Below are 19,608 nucleotides of genomic sequence, written 5' to 3'. Positions count from 1 at the left end.
TGAGCCGAAGGCAGACGCTTAACCGACTGAGCCACCCAGGCGCCCCTCACTCACTTTGAAGACCTAGAGCACATGGTGACAACCCCAAAATCAGGACAAGTGATCTGTTGATACACCTTTTCTGGCTTATTAATTTATCGTGTGAAAAATAAAGCTTAAATCACATTTAAATAGACATTTCAGTAATTCACCTTTATTGAACAGTTTTTAAAAATGGAAGTCCTGGGATTCCAGAACACCAAGAAAGAGGGGAGAAGAGGTACCCCATCAATGAAAACTGGAGGAGATGGGGTATTAGCCCCCACAATTCTCTACACAGGACCAAAGTGCCTCTCCTCTGTCACCCAATTGCCATGGAATAAAGACAGGCTAAGTGTTAGGCTGAGGCTGAAAGTAAAGCTCCAAGACCCTCAGGGGCCCTTTGCACAGCTGACGGAGGGAGGAGTCTAGATGCTGACACTCTCCCCTGGTTTTCTAATATTTCCTTTTCAGTGATGCTTACTGGCTTCAGAGTTTTGAACCCAGCTGACACTTTGTCCTGTAAACAGAGCTATCTGATTTTGCAGATGACCGAACCCCCTGTTTGAGCCTCTAATTCATTGTTTCCATCAAATTCCTATCTCCAGCTCCTTCATTCTGGGCCAACTGAGTGTTTGAATCGCAGTCTAAAGGTTTTAATATTGTCAGGGTTTGCAGAGCTGGCCCAATGAGTCTGGCTTCTTTATTCGCCTGGAATCCACCAGTGCAGCCTGGGGCTGTCTACAAAGTCGGCCTATGGGCTCTAGTCCCTATAGAATGATGGCTTTTCCCAGGCCCTCTGCAGGTAGGCAGGGATCATTGGCCATGCAGGGTTCTTTGTGGCTTTGAGCTTCATAAAGCACCCCATCCCACTGTATCCAGCCCCTTGAGCCCCAAGAGCAAGGCAGAGGCTAGTAAATTAGTGAGGGAATGTTTATTTCTAGGAAGTCTCCTTACCTAGGAAAATGTAGAGCTGCACTGTCCAGTATACTAACTGCTAGCCTCAGGTGACTTTTTAAATTTAAGTTAATTAAAATTAAATAAAATTAAAAATTCAGTCCTCATTTGCACTAGCCACATTCCACATGCTCACTAGCCACATGTGCTTAGTGGGTACTGTATTGGACAGTGCAGATATAGGACATCTCCATCATCTCAGAAAGTTCTGTTGAACAATGCTGATTCTAGAACATGTATTAGTTCTGAGGATAAGAAATAGATGTATTGTCAGGACTTACTGCTCCATGCAAGAAGCATATGGAATCCTTCCATGGGAAAAACGAGTTAAACTTCAACACGTTAGTTCTGATTCCATGCCCATGTACCTAGGACCCTGTTGTGTGTGTCAGAGGGAGGGGAGTTGGGATTGAGATGGTGCAGACATGGTTTCTGACTCTGAGGTGAGAGCCCCTATTCTTGGCTTAGGGGATTGGGAGACAAATAGAAACAGATAACAATCTATAAGTCAGGTGGATACTGATGGAGATCGAGGGGTATATGAGGGACTGTGTAAGCACAGCCAAGGGAGTAAGTACCTCTACTTGCATAATCAAGTAATGCTTGCCAGAGGATAAGACATTTGAGCTGCAACAATGAATCATGGAACACTACATCAAAAACTAATGATGTAATGTATGGTGATTAACATAACAATAAAAATTAAAAAAAAAAAGACATTTGAGCTGCATCTTGAAGTGGGTTTTTCTAGGTAGATTATAGAGAATAGGAGGAAGGCAGGAGATAAAGTCCTAGAAGTTAGAGATCCTGGGTGGTTGGTTTGTGCAGGGAACCAAAAGCAATCCCATGGATTAGGGTATAGAGAGAATTTATCTGAGAGACAGAAATGAGGGGAGAAATGACTGGAGAAAAATACAAAAAGGCAGATCATAAGGTGTTCAAATGCCAGTCTAGGGGCACCTGGGTGGCTCAGTAGGTTAAGCGCCCGACTCTTGATTTCAGCTCTGGTCATGGCCTCAGGGTCCTGGGATTGAGCCCCACATTGGGCTCCCCACTCAGCAGGGAATCTGCTTGTCTCCCTCTCCCCCTGCTCACACGCGCACTCTCTCTCTCTAAAGGAAATAAATAAATCTTTAAAAAAAAGATTCATTAAATGCCTATCAAAAGAATTTGGGTTATATTATGTAAATACTATTAAATCATGAGATGTTTTTATGTGGAGCAATTACATGGTCGGGTGTCATTTTAGAAAGATCCCTGTGGCTGTAAAGCTCAAGATGGATTGGCATGGACGACACTAGAGGATGGTGGCTGGGTAGGAGGTTTTTCCATAACCCAGGTAAAAGAAAACAAGGCCTGGACAAGAGAGCAGTGTCTGTGGGAATAGAGAGGGCTGCACAGAGTTACGAGATAACAAGGAGGTATAGTCAGTGGGACTTCAGTGAGGCAGAAGTTGGGGATGCTGCCAGGCAGGTGAGTGCCAATTCTCTTAGCCAAGATAATGGAGCCTGAGAAGAACAGGCTAAGCAATGAGCCACTCTGAGTTTGGTTTGGAGTCTGTTGAGCCTGATCAGGCATGAGCCTGAGAGCTTAAGAGGTCGGAGGAAAAGGAAGTATGAGAACCTCTGGAATCAGGTACATCAGAGTAAAGCATTCCTTACCCTGCTAAAAACTGGGGTGTGGAGTCCGTAATTAGCCATAGCTCTTTTCTACCTTGCCTGCTCCTGCATTACTCCTACTCCCCCAAAATGCCTTTACTATTTCACGACTCTTGAGTGCAAGTGAGTTCCTGCTGTCATGAAAAGGCCTTTCCCTGATGATACATGACCACCTCCTTTTCTCTTCTCAAATATTGAATCAAATTTATGGTACCCATTTTCCTTAATCAGGCTGTTATCAGACAGTGAGCTGGGCGAATTTGATTTAAAGCAGATTGTAGCACCAGCCAGTGACTGCTCCTGGCCCTAATCAAGACTCCTTCACTCTCAAGAGAAGATGCCTTGCACTAGATGGGTTTTAATGGGCACTTCTATCTCATGAACACTAGCTCCATTTCTGCCAGATCTCTGGAAGGTTGCCTCCCAGCTTCTCTGCTCACACCCTAGCTGTAAGGTTCAAGAAACAATCTTTTCTTTTTGTTGTGATAACAGGAGCAATGATGATGATGCCATTAATAATGATAATAGCTAACAATTATGGACTGTTTATTGTGCCAAATTCCATCTCAAGTGCTTTACAAACATTTGGTTAGTCCTCACCACCACCCCAAGCAACTGCACTGATGTTATCCTTGTTCCACAGATGAGGAACATGAGGTTCAGAGAGGTGAAAAAACTCAAGGCTACAAACCTAGAAAGAGATGAAGTTGAGATTATCACCTAGATCTGTTGTGCTCCAAAGCCCAGAATCCTTACTATTACCCTCTACTAAATTATTTAGCCTTCTAAAAAGTTCAACTTTTCTGGAATGTGTCCTAGAGTTGCAGTCTTACTTTCAATCTTGGAGTGTTTACATGGGTGCTGAGATGACAATTCCTTTAAAGCCGATGACTGCTCCTGGGGGTAGGTGCACTTAGCTGAATGAAAAAGAGACGACTGGGCCTCTCAGCCCCCTTAATGGGACATAACTTACATAGTGTCAGCTTCAATTGCTGACTGAATGGTCCAGTGGTTTGGGGGATCCTGGCAGGAATGTTTTCTTTGTCCCAGCATGCTTGTGTAATGGGAACCTCGAAGAAGAATGGGTGTGTTTGTCCAACTCTCTGGTTTTAAATGCTGATAATTTGCAGACAGGGAATACAGGGGCGTTAGAACTGTGGAGTGGGCAGATGTGGAGGAGGCACGGCTGCAGGAGAAAGCAGGCCCATGGAACAGAGAACAATTTGTTTATCAAGGGGTGGGATGCGGGGTGTGGAGGAAAGCTTTGCAGTCGGGCTGTGGAGACTGAGTGGGGGCACTGGGCTGGCTGCCAGCCCCCCCCCACCACCACCACCACTGCCAGGGATCCATGATGGTTGCCCGTCCTAGGAAATGTGGGAAAGAAGGTACGTGCTGTCCCCAAGAGAAAGGGAAGGTTTGGGACATACGCTCACGCCAGGCACTTGGGAGCTCCTTTGTGCCCCTCACATCAAGACTCGGCCAGCAGTAAGTTCACCACTGCCGGCTGGGGGTCTGGCTGATAAGCACACACCTGCAGGTTCTGCGGTGCCAGAGGGAGCACTTGGGGCCAGCGGCTGCTGATTAAGGGAGAGAACGTTATCTTTGTTTGCTACACTGCTCGGCCACAGACAGATGCTGGCATTGCTGTTCTGCCTGCGTCCTCCTTTCTGATGCTGTACCCCATTTCCTCCCCACACCACCCCTCCAGGCAGATACTAGAGGGAATTCTCAGTCAAGACCTCTTTCCTCTCAAGAACAGAAGTAGCCATCAGAGTCCTGTGATGAGTGCTCTTCACTCCCAGGCCCACTGCCTCCCGCATGTCTCAGCATCGTGGAGGCACCGTAGCAAACCCGACACCCGACTGAGTTGGGCCCTGGGCTGAGTCGCTGTGGGAACACAGAGCTCCTGAGGTCCCCTGTGGTGGCATGAGGTAGCCTTTCCCAGTTACCAGTTAAGAACAAGATAGGGAGTAGACACTGTAGTGCTGAGAAAGCGAGAGGCTTGGAATTAGAAGACTTGGGTTTAAACTCTGGCCCCACCCCACCGCCACTTATTTGCTATGCAGCTTTGGGGTAGGCAAGATGCTCTTCTTTTGCTTCCTCATCCCTAATGTGCAGTGATCTTACTTATCTCACAGGTTGCCAGGAAGGTAAAATGTAAGAATGCAGTAGGGGACAGTAAATAACCTCCCTGAGCTTTGTTTCCACATGTGAACGAAGAGGGCTATAATACCAATTTTGTAGATTTATTGGGAGTATCCTGTGAAATAATACGTGTAGAATATTTAACAAAGTAACTGGCAAGTAGCAAACACTCAACAAAGGATAGAATGGTAGATAAGGTTAGTATAGTAGTTATTCAGTATAAATTTGTCTATCAGCCAGTTTGGGGAAGTATTAATAAAGTTGTAAAAGCCATTGAGCCAGGTACAGAGAGAAATTGAGTCAGCCCTCATTGTTCACATCAGCGATTGGAGGAAAGAAGCCCCAGGCCGTGATGGGGCTTTGAGGCAAAGGGGTCAGGCTGTAGCGATGGCTAGCTGCTCCTGTAGCTCCCCCTGGTGCTTGGGAAGTGCAGATGCCACAGATGCCTCTGGCCCCAGTCAGAGCCAGGCTTCCCCCCCAGGAAGAGAAAATGTGCTGCTTGCCCAGAGGCCAAGCCTTTGCAAAGCCTTCAGAGTCAACGCAGAAGGCAGTAGAGCCCAGACAGCAGCAGTCCGTCCCTAGGTGTTCAGGACCCTACCCAATAGGGACTTCTTGCCTGGCATAGGGCTGCAGTACTCGGCTCTGAACATGTCACCGGGAAGTAGTCCCAGAGCTGAGCATCTTCTCTCCTTGACTGAGCTGTATCTAAGGCCTATCTGGAACTCTCCTTAGTCCACTCCTAGAAGGGGGCTGAGCCTGACCCCAGCTATTATAAACGCTTGCTTCCCCATTGAGCTTTTTAAAGCCTTCTTGGTTTGGTGGTATCTCCACCTCTGGTATGGAGGTATTCCCCACTGTGACCCAGAGTATTAGTCCCCTAACCTGGGGCTCCTTTTTCTGGAACTTGGTCTTTCCCCAAGGAGCTTACTTCTAATCCAAAGAAAGAAGCATGGTCCGCATTGAGTCTTATCTGCTACAGTATGATAATGCCCTTAGATATCGGGAAAACCAAGGGCTTGGGAAGTTAGCCTAGGTTCCAAGTTCTAGCTCTGCCACCAACTAGCTGTGTGCTTGTGGACCAGTCCCCTCTGCTCTTTAAACTTCAGTTTCTCATCTATACAGTGGTAATGATAATCTCACATAGCCCATAGAGCTGAGAAAATTAAATGAGAAAATGCACATAAAGTGCCCAGCACGGAGACTGGCATGGCATGGAGGTTCAGTTAATGTTTCCCTTCCTCCCTAGCTAAAGTCAGGGATGCCAGTAAAATTTCTCATTGTGCATAACCTCAGCCCTGCTGGAAACAGTAAACCTAAAAAATACAATCACCAGCTTTTTCTTCACCATGGCAGAGGCTCCGAGTCACCATGGCAGCTGACATTGATACTGGAGGCTGCATCTCAACAATAGCAGTATCTTAATAATGTCATATTTTTCCACATTTACATTTCAGACCGCCTTTGGCCCTTGTTACCCCAAGCAGGCAAGCATTACTATTTTACAAAAGAGAACCTCAAAGCTTAGAGGGGTCAAATGATTTTCCCAAGGTCTTACAGCTTTCATATGTTGGAGCTGGATTTGAACTTAGATTTGATTGACCCCACCTGACCTTAGAAAAAGCGGCTTGTGTGAGCTGCCTTGCCTCTAGATAAACCATGGATCTACCTGTCCTTCATAATGGTTCTGGATTCCATTTCCCCCAAGCTCAGGCTCTTTTCTATCTTAGATGCCTTAAAGAGCTGTAGGAGACCTCTGTCTCTTCCCTTCTTTAACCTCCACTGGTATCAGAGCCCACTCACACCTCTGTCTGTTCCCCAGATTTAGTGATGAAGGGATGGAGGTGATCGAGCGGCTTATCTACCTGTATCACAAGTTCCATCAGCTAAAGGTCAGCAATGAGGAGTATGCTTGCATGAAAGCAATTAACTTCTTAAATCAAGGTAAGTAGCTGGAGGTGAGAAAAGGGGATTTTTTTTTTTTTGCCGGAGAGCAATTTCCCTCATGTTTCACACACCACCTCCCACCCCTTTGCCCTCAGGACTGTCGCACAGAATCTGTCACACCATGTGGGTACCAATCCTAGAAGGCCTATGCTGTCCTCAGCCTGCCCCTCTGTAGCGCAGGGCATGCTTTGGATTTTTTTCTTCAAACCTAAATGCCACAGTCTCTATAACTCATAGAGGAAGGAAGAGGATTCGCTTTGTTTAGTCAGTTTTAATGCATTTAAACACAGACACCAAGGACAGTACATGCGTCATTTAAAACATGTACCAAGTTTACCAGTGGCTGAAGAAGAGCAGGGTGACTGATGAAACTAGTGGAGATAAGACGTCTATGACAGGCTGGCAGTGGTTCTGACGGCCTCTACAGGGCAGAGTGGGGGGTATACAAAAACTCACACAACGTGGGGCGCCTGGGTGGCTCAGTCATTAAGTGTCTGCCTTCGGCTCAGGTCATGATCCCAGGGTCCTGGGATCGAGCCCCGCATCGGGCTCCCTGCTCCGCGGGAAGCCTGCCTCTCCCTCTCCCACTCCCCCTGCTTGTGTTCCCTCTCTCACTATATCTCTCTGTCAAATAAATAAATAAAATATTAAAAAAAACACCTCACACAACATGTATTGAGCATGGCTTTTAATTAGAAGAGTGCTAGATGTGGTTTATGTGGAATATTACCTGCAAAGTGGTGCTTGGTAGCTGCTAGTTACTGGAGTATGGAGAATTTATATTCTCTTTTTTCCAAAGTAGCATATGAGTGCTCTGTTCTCACAGTAGAACTGGGGTATCTTGCTTCCTGTGACATTGAAATTGCTCTGTTACTGTATTCAGTTTCCTAGTCCAGAGACTTCTGAGCCCCTCCTCTTTGAGTACTCTTCCTGCTGCTTCTCCACTATTCATTCATCTTCTCCATTCATTTATCTGCTGTTCCATGTGCCTCCCCTAGATTAGGCACTGTGTTGAACATTAAAGACATTAAATAAAATAGATCCCAGGTCCCTGGCTTCAAGATGTACACACTCTAATGGCACTTGACACATTACTGGAACCTCAGATTGGCGGGGAGGAGCAGCAGCTACTTGGAGGAGAAATCTGAGCTGGGCCTCAAAGGCTGGGTAAGATTTATATAGAGAATATTTATATTCTATTTTATATATAAATTATATAGATAAGTTATATTTATATTCTATGTATAAAAAGGAGTTGGTATGTGCATGTATATATATACACACATACATATGCATTATATATATACACATACACATTTATATATAAATAAATGAGAGAGAGAGAAATCTATATAGAAAAAAGCTAGAGTGACAGCCCAGGTAGAACAGTATGAGCAAAAGCACATAGGAGACCATGTGTGAGTATGTGTAGGTATCAGCAAGCTTTCTGATTGGCTCCAGCAAAGGGCCAGTTTAAAGATACTGTGAAGGATACATTGTGAAAGGTAGGTTACTCAGTCAGTTGTTCAAGATCAACTGGTGCCTGTTTTGTGTCAAGCCCTGTGCTGGGAGCTGTGTAGGAAGTTGAGAAAGATACAGCCTACGCTCAAGTGTCTCAGTCTAGTGACTGTCCTTTATAATCTTTTTCCTTCTTTGTCTGATTTCTCTTCCCTTATCCAGAGTTTTGTTCCCCCATGATAGAAAGAGAAAAGATCTCCTGTTGTGACAATGTTGTATAACTTTTAATCGAAAGATGCACATATTCAAGGAGCTGGTGTTTCTTCCACAGTAGAAAGCCCCTCCTTTTCCTGTGTGTTTTTTTCACAGATATCAGGGGTCTGACCAGTGCCTCACAGCTGGAACAGTTGAACAAGCGATATTGGTACATTTGTCAGGATTTCACTGAATATAAATATACACATCAGCCGAACCGCTTTCCTGACCTCATGATGTGCTTACCTGAGATTCGCTATATTGCAGGTAACATTCTTGGTGCTGGGCTTCCAAACCTTCCTTGCTTCTCTTGGCTTGTGAAAGAAATGAGACAAGTAGTGTTTTCAGGATGCTCCTTCCAGGCTCATCACCAACTGCATAAAAGAACTACGACCATTGCCCTCAGAAAAGTTATATTATAATGAGAAGTTTGTGTTTTCTTTGTAGGGAAGAGAGTCTTAACATTTCCTGAGTGCCTGTCATGGGCAAGGTGCTTTGTGGCCTTATGTTGTTTAATCTCAGAACAAACTCTGCAAGGCTGGTTGTTGGTGATATTTATGGTCCTTCTATGGATGGGGAAACAGGCTCAGAGTTTCTCAAATTAACTTAATTTCCTGAATATATACTAAATATATACTTTAAAAGGGTGTATTTTATGCTATGTGAATTAATTATATCTCAATTTTTAAAATTAACTTCATTTCATAGAATTTCTTACAGATTTTTGGACATCATTCATTTAAAGCAATATCTTTAAAATAATTCTCAAGAATCCTGCCTTTGCAAAGGAAGTTTTGTTGTTACTGCTTTGTAGTCTTGACCCCCTTCTGAGCTTCTTGACATTTAAATAGGTCCGTTCCAGTATGAAATCCTGGGTTTTGTTGTTACTGTTATTTTAGTTTTTCTGGTAAAGATTCTTGTATATAGTAATCCAGCACATACTGAGGGAAAACTCAGAAATGTAACCTCTAAGATAAAACTGTTCCTGTCAAATTTAGCCACCCAATTTTGAAGGAAAAAATTTTCAGTCTGACAAAGGAATTTTTTTTTCTACTTTTTGGACCTAGACAGTCTTGCTGATCTGAACTGGACCTAAAATATTGGAATTCTAGGGGTGTTTTGATAGTTTATGGCTCAGCCTTTCCAAATCTATGTTTTACGGAATAAGATATTAATCAGATGCTCTCTGAAATAAAGGGAAGTCAGTAGTTAATACCCCACTCTCCCCCCACAGAGCTGGATTCTCAACTCTGGCAACATTTTGAATCACCTGGGAAGCTTTTAAAAAATATCTGTGCTTGGATTGCACCTGCAGAGATTCTGATTTAATTGGTATGGAGTGGGGCCTGGGCATCAGTATTTTTTTGAAACTCCCCAGATGACTCTAAGGTACTGGCAGGCAGAAGAACGACAGCCTCAGATATTTACAAAGTATATTAGCACACTGAATGCTCTGAGAAACCTTCCAATAAAGAAACCTGTATACGTTTCTTAACCCCAAATTTCTCAAATTTATTTGCCCCTGTGACCACCACCTCCTTTTTTTCCCAGTACTTTTATTAATCCATTATACTATTCTAAAGAACAGAATGCTAGAGAATCTACCAGGAAAAAAAAATAAGATATGTTTCTCAGGGTATTTTAGCTCAAAGAGAACATCTAGGAATACCTTTCAGTTTAAGTTTCCTCATCTATAAAATGGAGATAACAAGTAATATCTATTACATGGAAATACTGTGAGAATTAGATAATGCATTTAAACACTTAGCACAGAGTAAGCAGATGATAGCAATGATTATAACCTGAATCATTACTGGACTCTCTAGGGTACCAAAATGGGTCTGGGTATCAGGATGTTAGCACAGTTTTTCTGATACTCCTGTCTTTGTGATACTCCTGGCACTGTCTCGCTCTAGTCCCTCAAAAAGGCAACATTCTCCCTTCCCCAGCCTAAGGAGGCAGACAGCTCTTCCAGTACAGCCACTACTAACTCTTCTTTTCCTGCCTTGTTACCAGGAAAGATGGTGAATGTACCCCTGGAGCAGCTGCCCCTCCTCTTTAAGGTGGTACTGCATTCCTGCAAGACAAGTGTGGGCAAGGAATGACCTGTTCCCAGCGCCCCTCCTCAGGCCAACCACAGCGCCTTGGGTGGGCAGGACAGGCTCCAGAAGAAAGAGCCAGAGAGACCAAGATGGAGGCTGAGGAGCAGTGTTTCCAGTTGCCTCCATAGCAAGAAGAGTTTTTGTTTGTTTGTCTGTTTTTTTAACCTCATTTTTCTATATATTTATTTCACGACAGAGTTGAATGTATGGCCTTCAACATGATGCACATGCTTTTGTGTGAATGCAGCCGATGCATTTCCTTGCAGTTTACAGAATGTGAAGATGTTTAATGTTATAGTGTTGTCATTGTTTAGAGATAGTTCTTTTGTATTTTGAGGGAGAGGGTGGGATGGGGCTGAGATGAATATTTCCATAATGTTGACAAAGACGACTACCTCAGTGGAAAGGGAGGGGTGTGACCATCCCTACTTTTTCCACATGTTCTCAGCAGACTCCTACATTAGTCTGTCAGAGAGCAAACTGCCTTTTTCTAGCCACAGAATTGCCAGGTAAAAGTAAAAGAGCACACCCATAAAGGGGCAAAGTGGTGTTGGGAGGTTTATTAAGCAAAGTGGGTGAAACATTGGAAACAGGGCAGGAGATGAGGATTTAGCCATCTCTTTTCTTTGGAAAGCATGATAGTTGAGGGAGTAGGGTACAGTGACCAAATCTATGTTAGATGTCCTCCCTTCAAACAACTCTTCAGGGAGAAGGGTTTCTGTTCTCACACCATGCTGTGGGCTCCCCCCACCCCCACCGTCCAAACCACCACTATTAGTTTCTGCCACTGTCAACTTTTTATCCATACATGGTCCTGGCAGTAAGTTAATTCTTGGGACTTGTCTACCAGCTCCCTTGGAGCTTGCAGCTACCTAGTGTCTTTACCTGGATCTACCAAGGTCTACCTTCCTGAGACTCCTTGCCTCTCTCCTATAAATTTGACTTCCTATTGGCCCTTTGAAAAAACAACTGAACAAAATGTCATGCTCTGAATCCTGGTGCCCACTACTGATTTATTCTCCTTTCACCTTGCTTTTTTCAAAGGTTAGTGGGACAAAGGCCAGACTGCTAAAAGAATAAACAATCTTCCTTTCCCTGTTCCTCCCCTCACCCCATCCTGTCTCATTCTCAGGACTGAATCCAAAACCTGCAGTCTTTCATACAGTGGGAAGGACCATTCACCCATCAGCTGAACAGAAGTTTTGCCCCTTCATTCTCCTCCCAAGTTCTCCTAATCTCTCCAAAATGAGACCAGGTTTCCTTAGAACAGAAAGCCCAAGTACCGGAGGAGTGGCCCACCTGCCCGTTAGATTATCAGTGGCCTGGCTGACAAAGGCCTGGAGGGCTGGAGTCCAAAGCACCTGGAAGGGGAGGGGGGCCTGAAACTACCTCATGTTGCTAAGGGCCTGGCTGCCCCCCTCTGCAGATACAGCCTGGACCTCCTATTCTTTCACTACCTACCCTACCTAGTTCTGGGAAGTATTCCTTACCCTCTTGGCTTTGGCCGGTGGCCACACCATGTCTATCTTAGAACTCTTTCAGGTGCTTTTCCTTTCTCTGCCTTACTGTAGCAGTTGTCCTTGCCCATACCCAGGTACCTCCCACAGCCAGTGCAACAGACAGACCACCTTAGCTGGGTGCCTCCCTGGGTGGACTTGAGGGGCCGACAGCATTTTGTTTTGCCTGTTTAGTCAAAGGCCGTTTGCTCTCTTCCAGCCCGGCCTAGCAGATTTACCTAGTGGGCCACCACACTGTGTGCATACCAGGTAGTCTGTGTCGGCCTAGCAGATTTACCTAGTGGGCCACCGCACTGTGTGCATACCAGGTAGTCTGTGTCGGATTATAATTTTTTCTTTCCAGTGAAATGTTACGGGTACCAGCAGAGTGATGACTTTGTCCCTTGATGGGTCTAAAACTCAGAGCATTACTCCTTAATGCCATTTCCCCAGCTGCTCTGAGAAAGAAAAAAGAGACACGTTCCTCAGGAAAAGCTCCAACCAGAATGTTTTTCACATGTTGATGGGAAGATTTTTGTGTGTGTATATGTTTATTTCTAAGTTCACAATATTTTTGTTTCCCTGAATTTTTTATTTAACCAACCAGATCACATTCTTTGGCTACAGGTCAGACTCCGAGCTGCTTTCCTCAAGATAGGGGAGGAGACACATATCAGAGTCCCCTTTTCCAAGACTACTCCTGTGTGCAGTATCTTTCTTTGCTTAGACCTCCATCTGTCAGATTCTTATTATTTTTTGAAATTGCTTTTCTCTTAAGTTAAGCATTTTCCTGGTTGTGTTGGGTATCAAAGGAAATTGTTTTCTGACAGGACAAGAACATGTCTCTCCAATAATGCAGCATTAAACAGAGCAAGTTGTTAATTTGTGGAGTGGGGGAAAGGTTCTGCAAGTTGCCATTGTACAAATCCATTTTTACAAATGTTCGCAGCAGATTCCACAGAACAAAGAGCCCATTCTTTGCCAAGAGCCCTGCAGAATCTCTGAGCCAAGTGGCCGTGTGTTCCAAGCCGGAGCCTGACCTGTGGACAGCCTTTAATGTCTTCTGCACCCAGTCCTTTTATGACGTGGGCTTTTTTTAAACAGGGTAAAGTGAATGTGTTGCATTGCAAACTCAGGTATTATGAGGAGAAGGTAGGAGTGTAGCTAGCAGTGTGGAGACATTAGGTCAGCCACTAGATGTATTTGTGAATTTGGTTTGAAGGACACAGAGAAAGGTTGGAGGGGGAGGTTTGGTGTGTTTGTTTTTTGCCTTTCTTCCCATAATGTTTGGTTAACAGGTAGCCTTTTTGCTAGTGGAAGAAGAAAAAAGTTGTGCACGTTGTCTCTAATTCCCCTCTCTTCTGTCCTCTCTCTGATCCCCTGCTACCAACAGCGCTCACTTTGAGTGAGAGTTTTTCCACCATAAAAATATAACCCTGAAAGCTGTGTGGTAAAGGAGAATCCTACCTCCTTGCACTGCATTGAAACACACAGGCTTTTCCTTTCCTTTCCCTTTAAATGTTTTCTTGACCCAAGACAAAAGTTTGGAATCTTGGAACTTCACCTACAACTTATGTTCTCTGGCTCCTTTGTAGAATTTTGGAGTCTTTTACAAGGTTCGGTGGTCTTGCCCTTAGTCTGAAGAAACTCCCCAGAACCTGTCTCAAAGCACTCCACCTGGCTCAGAGGACACCCAGCCCCATGCTTAACACATAATTGAGGTGGGAGAACCTCCAGGGATAGAAGGCAGCATGCAGGAACCTCCTTGTCTTGTTCCCCAGAACCAGAGGATGGATAGAGGGAATCTAAGGGTCTCCACAGTGTTGCTGACAGTCACCCGCTCCACATTGACCTGCCTCTCCCCAGCCACCCCTTTTCAGGGATGTGAGTACCTGCCATGGCCAATATGTTACCAGGTCCTTAAAACCGTGGGCTCTCTGAGCTGCCTTGCTCTGCTCCCCATTTCCTACCTTTGTTTATTCTTGATTTCCTGGGGAATGGGACAGATGGAGACAGATGGACAAACCCAGCATGGGCAACATCTAAGCCATGCCCAAGGTTGGCCAAAGTAAGGGGGCCCTGGCCTCCCAGGAGGGCAGGAAGTTGAGCAGTGGTTCCAAGTCTTTAGGTCTGGGCCCCTGGTCTATGTCTTTTTCCTTGTTGCTTTTTAAAATTTTGCAATTATTTTCAGAAATCCAGTCTTTTAGATTCAGCTCTTTTATTAAACTTTAAATTTTTCTTTATTGATTTTTTAAACAAACAAACAAAAAAAACTAAACAAAAACACCACTGCTCTTACTTTCCCCAGTTTAATCCATGAGAATCCCCTACATTCCCCTCTGCCTTTGCAGTTGATCATTCCTTCCTTTTTTCTCAGCTCGAAGCATCTATGGCCAGTGTCTGTGAAATGATGTTTTATCGGTGTCTCAGGATGAGAAACGGCAATCATTCCACCAGGTGCTGGAAACTGATTAGCCTCGAGGCAAGGGTTTCTAGGGCCACAGCTCAGGGATGTGTATTTAATTACAGGGTCCCCAGAAACCCCTCTCTTGGCTGCCACAAGCAGCAGCTTCTTTTTTGGGCTTGAGAACCGGACCTGGACTGTTTGCTCAGAGGCAGGAGCCCCAGAGAACATGCCGAGTCAAGGAGCACGCTGGGGCTTCCTTCTTGGCTAGACCTGGGCTACCTTGAAACTTGAAGACTTCTGGCTCTCCTGCGATATGAGCCACAGTGGCCCTGCCTCTACCAGCTCATAAAATGCCTGGTGGCTCTGCCCACTCCAGTGCCCGTCTGGCCTCTCTCTTCTGGGCCTGCAGCCCTAAATGGAGCACAGCCTGCTCAGGAGTCAGTTGCGGGCTCGAGGGGAAGATGTGCGTTAGGCCAGAGCTTGCTCCACGCCCAAGAAAAAAGTTGTGTTACTGGTGGAGCTAGTCTTCCAAATCCTGGAGCCAGCCCTGCCAGCCAAAGGATCATTTTTGCCCTTTGGTGACCACTTTTTTTTTTCTTTCTCTGAAATGTCTTATAATAGGTAATAATGTTGTTGACTCAAATTTCCATGAAAAATAAATAAATAAAACTACCTCTTGAGTGACATCCTGATCGATTCCTCTCTGAGGAATCCTGTGGGAAAAGAAAACTTTAGCTCCTGCTCTGTTTACATGTTTCTGTCGGGAAAGAAACTCTGCCTGCCCTGGGGTGTTGGTGTTTTTGTCTGTGTTGCCATCCCAGGCTTGCGATAGGGGCTTGTGGCTGCATTGTGATGTCTGGGCCATGTCTGGGGAGTCCCAGCCACCTGCCCAGCCATGGACTGGCCACCCCCTTGAAGAGGCCACCATTTCTTTCCTGTGAGCCAAGGCACAGGGAGCACCACCTCTCACAACCCCCCCTTCAGGGGCTGCGGTGGCACATGCATCACTGAGCATATCCTTGGGCTACCTACGCTAGGCCCGCTTGCACCCACAGTCCAGTGTAGGAATCGCGTAAATGGGATGTCTCTGAGCCCTTGTCCCCAAAGGGCCGGCCAAGGGCTGCCCGCCAGCCTGGCTCCATCAACCCTGCATGACCAAATAATAGTTGGTGGGCTCTGCAGGCTGCCCAGGCCCTCGGCTACCTCCCACCCTGCCAGCCGGCGAGGGATGGGCCCTTTGCTGTGAATTGACTACCTGTGGAAATGTGACCAAGTAGTGTGAAATGCATGTTTAGCGAATGTTAGGTACTGTATTTGAACCAATAAATGTGAATCCTTCTGCACATGTCCTCTGTCTGTGAAGCTTGTCTTGGGTTCTAGGGAGGGACAATGGGGTGTCCTAAGGAGCTGGCTGGTGTCTCCAGACCTGTTGGTCCTGCTTGTAGCTCACACCCACACCGTTCCTATTGCTGAGGGTCTGACAGAGGGCTCTCTCTCAGGGCTGCTTGAATCCGTGAACCAGTACTGAATAAGGTGTCTGCTCTGTGTGCCAGGTATCGTGTTGGGACTTTTCACAAACCTGAACCTCCTTGAACTTCAAAGATTATTACCTCTATTTTATTGAAGTGAGGTGAAGGGACTCATTCAAGGTCTCCCAGTTAGAAAGTTGCACAACTAGAGGAACTTAGTCTGGTGGGGGAGGCAAACACAGACCTTTGTGGTACAGTGGGACTGAGCTGTCATTAAGGAGATGAGGTTGTAAGGATCTAGAGGAGGGAGCTGCTTGTTCTACTCAGGAAGTGCTTCACAGGTGAGCATTGAAGGCGGCTCTTGAAGAAAGGCACTAGACAGAGGAGGCTAGACCGGGGAGAGGCGAGAGGGATCAACAACACATTTGAAGGCCCACCTGGCTATGAATCAGAAACATGGAATATTCGGGTATAACAAGGGACTGCCATGGCAAGAATGGTGGCAGATGGAAGGGATAGCAAGACTTGAGGTTGGAGAAGCACTTGGGGACCTTGAATGCCACATTCAGAAGTCTAGGAAGGAAAGCCATCTGCTAAGTCTCCAGAAAGAGAGCTGCATCTCCGTGACAGCGGTGCGCTGCTGGTGGCCTGCCTATTCTGTCACTATGGTCCAGCCGATTAATATCTGTCTTTCCAGGAAATAGATGAGGTTTTCTAGAGCTGAGAAAATGGAGGCTCTGAGAGATCAAGGGATGTGTCCGAAGTCACACAGGAAGTGTCAGAGTTAAGACTTGAACCCAGATCCACCCAATTTCAAAGCCCAGCCGCCCTGTAATCCTGCTGTTCATACGATCAGAGAAGTGGCAGAGTTTGGGTTGAGGGTTATATGAAGACAGGAAAGATGAAGACTTCTCAGTTTGAAACCATAAAGGCTGAGGAGAGTCTGATCAAGTCTATTAAATCCCCATGTGTGAAATGAGGGGAAGCCCAGCTGCCTCCCCACACCTCAGCCTCCTCTAGCACAAGGGACCAGAGAGCCCTTGAGGTTTGAAAGAGATGGCTTTAGAACAAAGGAAACACTGCAGAACTAATTAATAGACTCTTCCTTGCCCCACAAGAGGGGACAGATAAGACACAGAGGTGTAAGGAGGAGAAGAAACACATTTGCTGAGCGCCCCGTGAGTGCCAGGCCCTATGATTCGGCGCTTTACGTGCATTGTCTCCTGTCATCCTCGTAACCGTTTTACAAGGTTCAGGTCTCAGCCCCATTTTACACATAAGCAAATTGAGGCCCAAAGAAATTAAGCTGTTTGCCTAAGATGACACATGAGTAAGTGGCAGAATTTGCTTTTGAATCCAGGTCTATCTGATACCAAAGTTACAATGGGCTTCCTCCCTGCTCTGCCTGGGAGCAGTTCAGTAGTGCTGAATATGAATGTCTGGAGTTTGTAACAAAACTCAGTAATGGCCTTTGGTTGAACTTCTTGCTATTAGCAAAACAAAACTATTAAACTAATAAAGGATTAATTTCTCTAAGAGGTGACTGAATAGACCCAACCAAATTGATCTGAAAAGCGGTGCTATCCCAAAAATACGTAGAATGCTATAGACACCAAATCTGTGGTTTCTCAACATAGACAACCTAACAAGATGGCTTCATGGAAAAAGTAGGAATTCCATTGCCAAAAATCTGGGAAACACTGGACTCCCTCTACCTTCCTCTTACTGCTTCCCAACCTTTGTTGGCATATTAAAGGCTCTGAGAAGTCTTGCCTGAAGAAAACTAATTCTGTCTAGTCTAGGGCCTACCAAAAAAGTGTTTAGGCATGGAACACTTTTTTCTTCCTGTTAAAATTCCGTTGGGAGAGTGTTCTGTGGAATAAAATTTAGAACACTGCTCTAAATTTATGAATTGGTACTGAACTAATGCTGAGCTTTTGATTTCCTTGAGTGCCAGGCAATAATCTGAAAGAATAGTGAACATATATGGAGCAATGCAAAGCACGGTACTAAGCGTTTTACATGCATTACATTACTGTTTCCTCCAAGCCACCCTATGAAGTTGATGCTATAAAGATCCCATTTTACAGATAAGAAAACCGAGACCCAGAAAGTTAGGTAAGTAATTTGCCTGAGGTTACATAACTCATATGTAACCTCAGGAATGAACATAAACAAGCACTACTGAGTGCCTCCTGTTAGGATCTGTGCTGAGATCTTTATCCTTACACAACTCTCTGAGGTAAATAAGATCATCTCTATGGAACTGAAGAGGAAACAGAGCTCTGGCATATGTCAGAGTCTGAAGCCAGAAACTCCCAGAAATGAAGGCTTACGGAGGGTGTTGGGATCGGGTTGGATGTGGCTACTGGAGCCCGCTCTCAAGGACCATTTTCCTGAGGAGGTTGTGTGACAGAGGCACATCAGGAGCTCTCACCATCCGAGGTCTAATTCTAGCTCTTCCCCTTACCAGTTGTGTGTGGCCTTGACCCAGATAGATACCTCTCACTTTCCTGGTCAGATAAATGGAGATGACATGCCTTTGTCTTAGGAGTTAAGGAGAACTCACTGTGGCTGGTTCAAAGTAGGGGCTTAATTAAGTCAATCCATACGAAAGCTGCATGAGGAGCTGCAGCCCCTGACACCCCAATAACCAAAACCCAGCAGAGCCAGAAGCTACCTCTCTGGTTTGCCTGCCCACCAGGGTTTTAGGTCCACCACGGTAGTAATCAGTCTGTCTGAGATCCTGTGGCAAAAGTGCCCAACTGTCAGACCCAGGGCTCTTGGAGTCCTGTTCCCTTGGCAACAAGTCTCACCATGGAGACCACAGCCCCATCCTTGCCCTCCCTGCAATCTCCCTCTCCACAGACCTTCCCTCTTCAATACCTAGTCCTAGGGGAAGTGTAGGAACTGAGGAGAGCTCCGAGGAGGCCCTTCCTCAGAGTGAGGAGTTTGGGGCACAGCAGGCAGACAGGCAAAAGGAACTCCCATTTTTGTGTCCGCTCTGTGCGTGGCAAGGTTCTGAGGAGTCTACATCTTGTGGTCTCATTTAGGTTAAAAGCCCGGCACTTACCCTATCTTACATAGTGGAAACCGAGGCTCAAGGAGACTCCATGGACCAGCCCGAAGTCTCCCAGCTGGTCATTGTTGGAGCGGACACTCGAATCCAGGGTTTCTTTCTCTGCAACTCCCCACCCACAATGTCGAGGCACGGCCGCTGCAGACTGGGGAGGGCTGGGCAGTTGGGTGAATCCCCCCCACCCCCACCCCCCACCCCGCCCTAGGCCCTGGCTGTCAAGTAGCAGCCAGCAGCCCTTTGAGGCCTGGGCCGGGCCCTGCAGCAGGAGAGGAACGGCACTATTTTAAGCCAGGGCCAGCAGGCCCCATGTGGGCACAGGGAGGGTGGCCTCGGGCCCTTGGCCAGCTTCCCGGAAGTCACCATGGCCTCCCTCCTCTCCCCTGAGCAGCTTTCTGAGGCAGCCACTTCCCAACAAACAGGAAGGAGGCCCTCAGGCCAGGAGACCTCCAGCCCCAGCTCCCTCCTCCTACACCAGCCCCCCCCCAGTCTTCTCTACATGGGGGAGCCCACCAGCTGCATACCCTGATCAGTGTCCCTTATCTGGGCTGACTCTCAGCGGGTGGGTGGCAGGGGAGGTTCGGGACTTCTACTTGGGCTGCCCCAGTTCACCCGTTACAGGC

At 46.1% G+C, this 19,608-nt stretch overlaps 1 protein-coding gene across 4 annotated transcripts in view; it reads left to right on the top strand.

Moving 5' to 3' along the window:
- NR6A1 (nuclear receptor subfamily 6 group A member 1) overlaps positions 1 to 15,933 on the top strand; it is a 228,322-nt gene extending 212,389 nt beyond the window's left edge. For 2 of the 4 annotated variants that reach the window (XM_032418840.1, XM_032418839.1), the window contains exons 8-9: positions 6,598 to 6,719; positions 8,550 to 9,583. In XM_032418840.1, coding sequence (XP_032274731.1) covers positions 6,598 to 6,719; positions 8,550 to 8,857 — 430 coding nt within the window. In that variant the 3' untranslated portion in view covers positions 8,858 to 9,583. Of the gene's footprint in view, positions 1 to 6,597; positions 6,720 to 8,549; positions 9,584 to 10,451 lie in introns of those variants that run through there. The other 2 variants (XM_032418841.1, XM_032418842.1) reach the window with 2 other exon arrangements.
- Positions 15,934 to 19,608: the final 3,675 nt, after the last annotated feature.

Source organism: Phoca vitulina, unplaced genomic scaffold (assembly GCF_004348235.1).
Source record: "Phoca vitulina isolate PV1807 unplaced genomic scaffold, GSC_HSeal_1.0 scaffold21, whole genome shotgun sequence".
Classification (NCBI taxonomy): domain Eukaryota; kingdom Metazoa; phylum Chordata; class Mammalia; order Carnivora; family Phocidae; genus Phoca; species Phoca vitulina.
The sequence above is the reverse complement of the archived record's forward strand: the minus strand, read 5'-3'. Positions and strand labels throughout refer to the sequence as shown.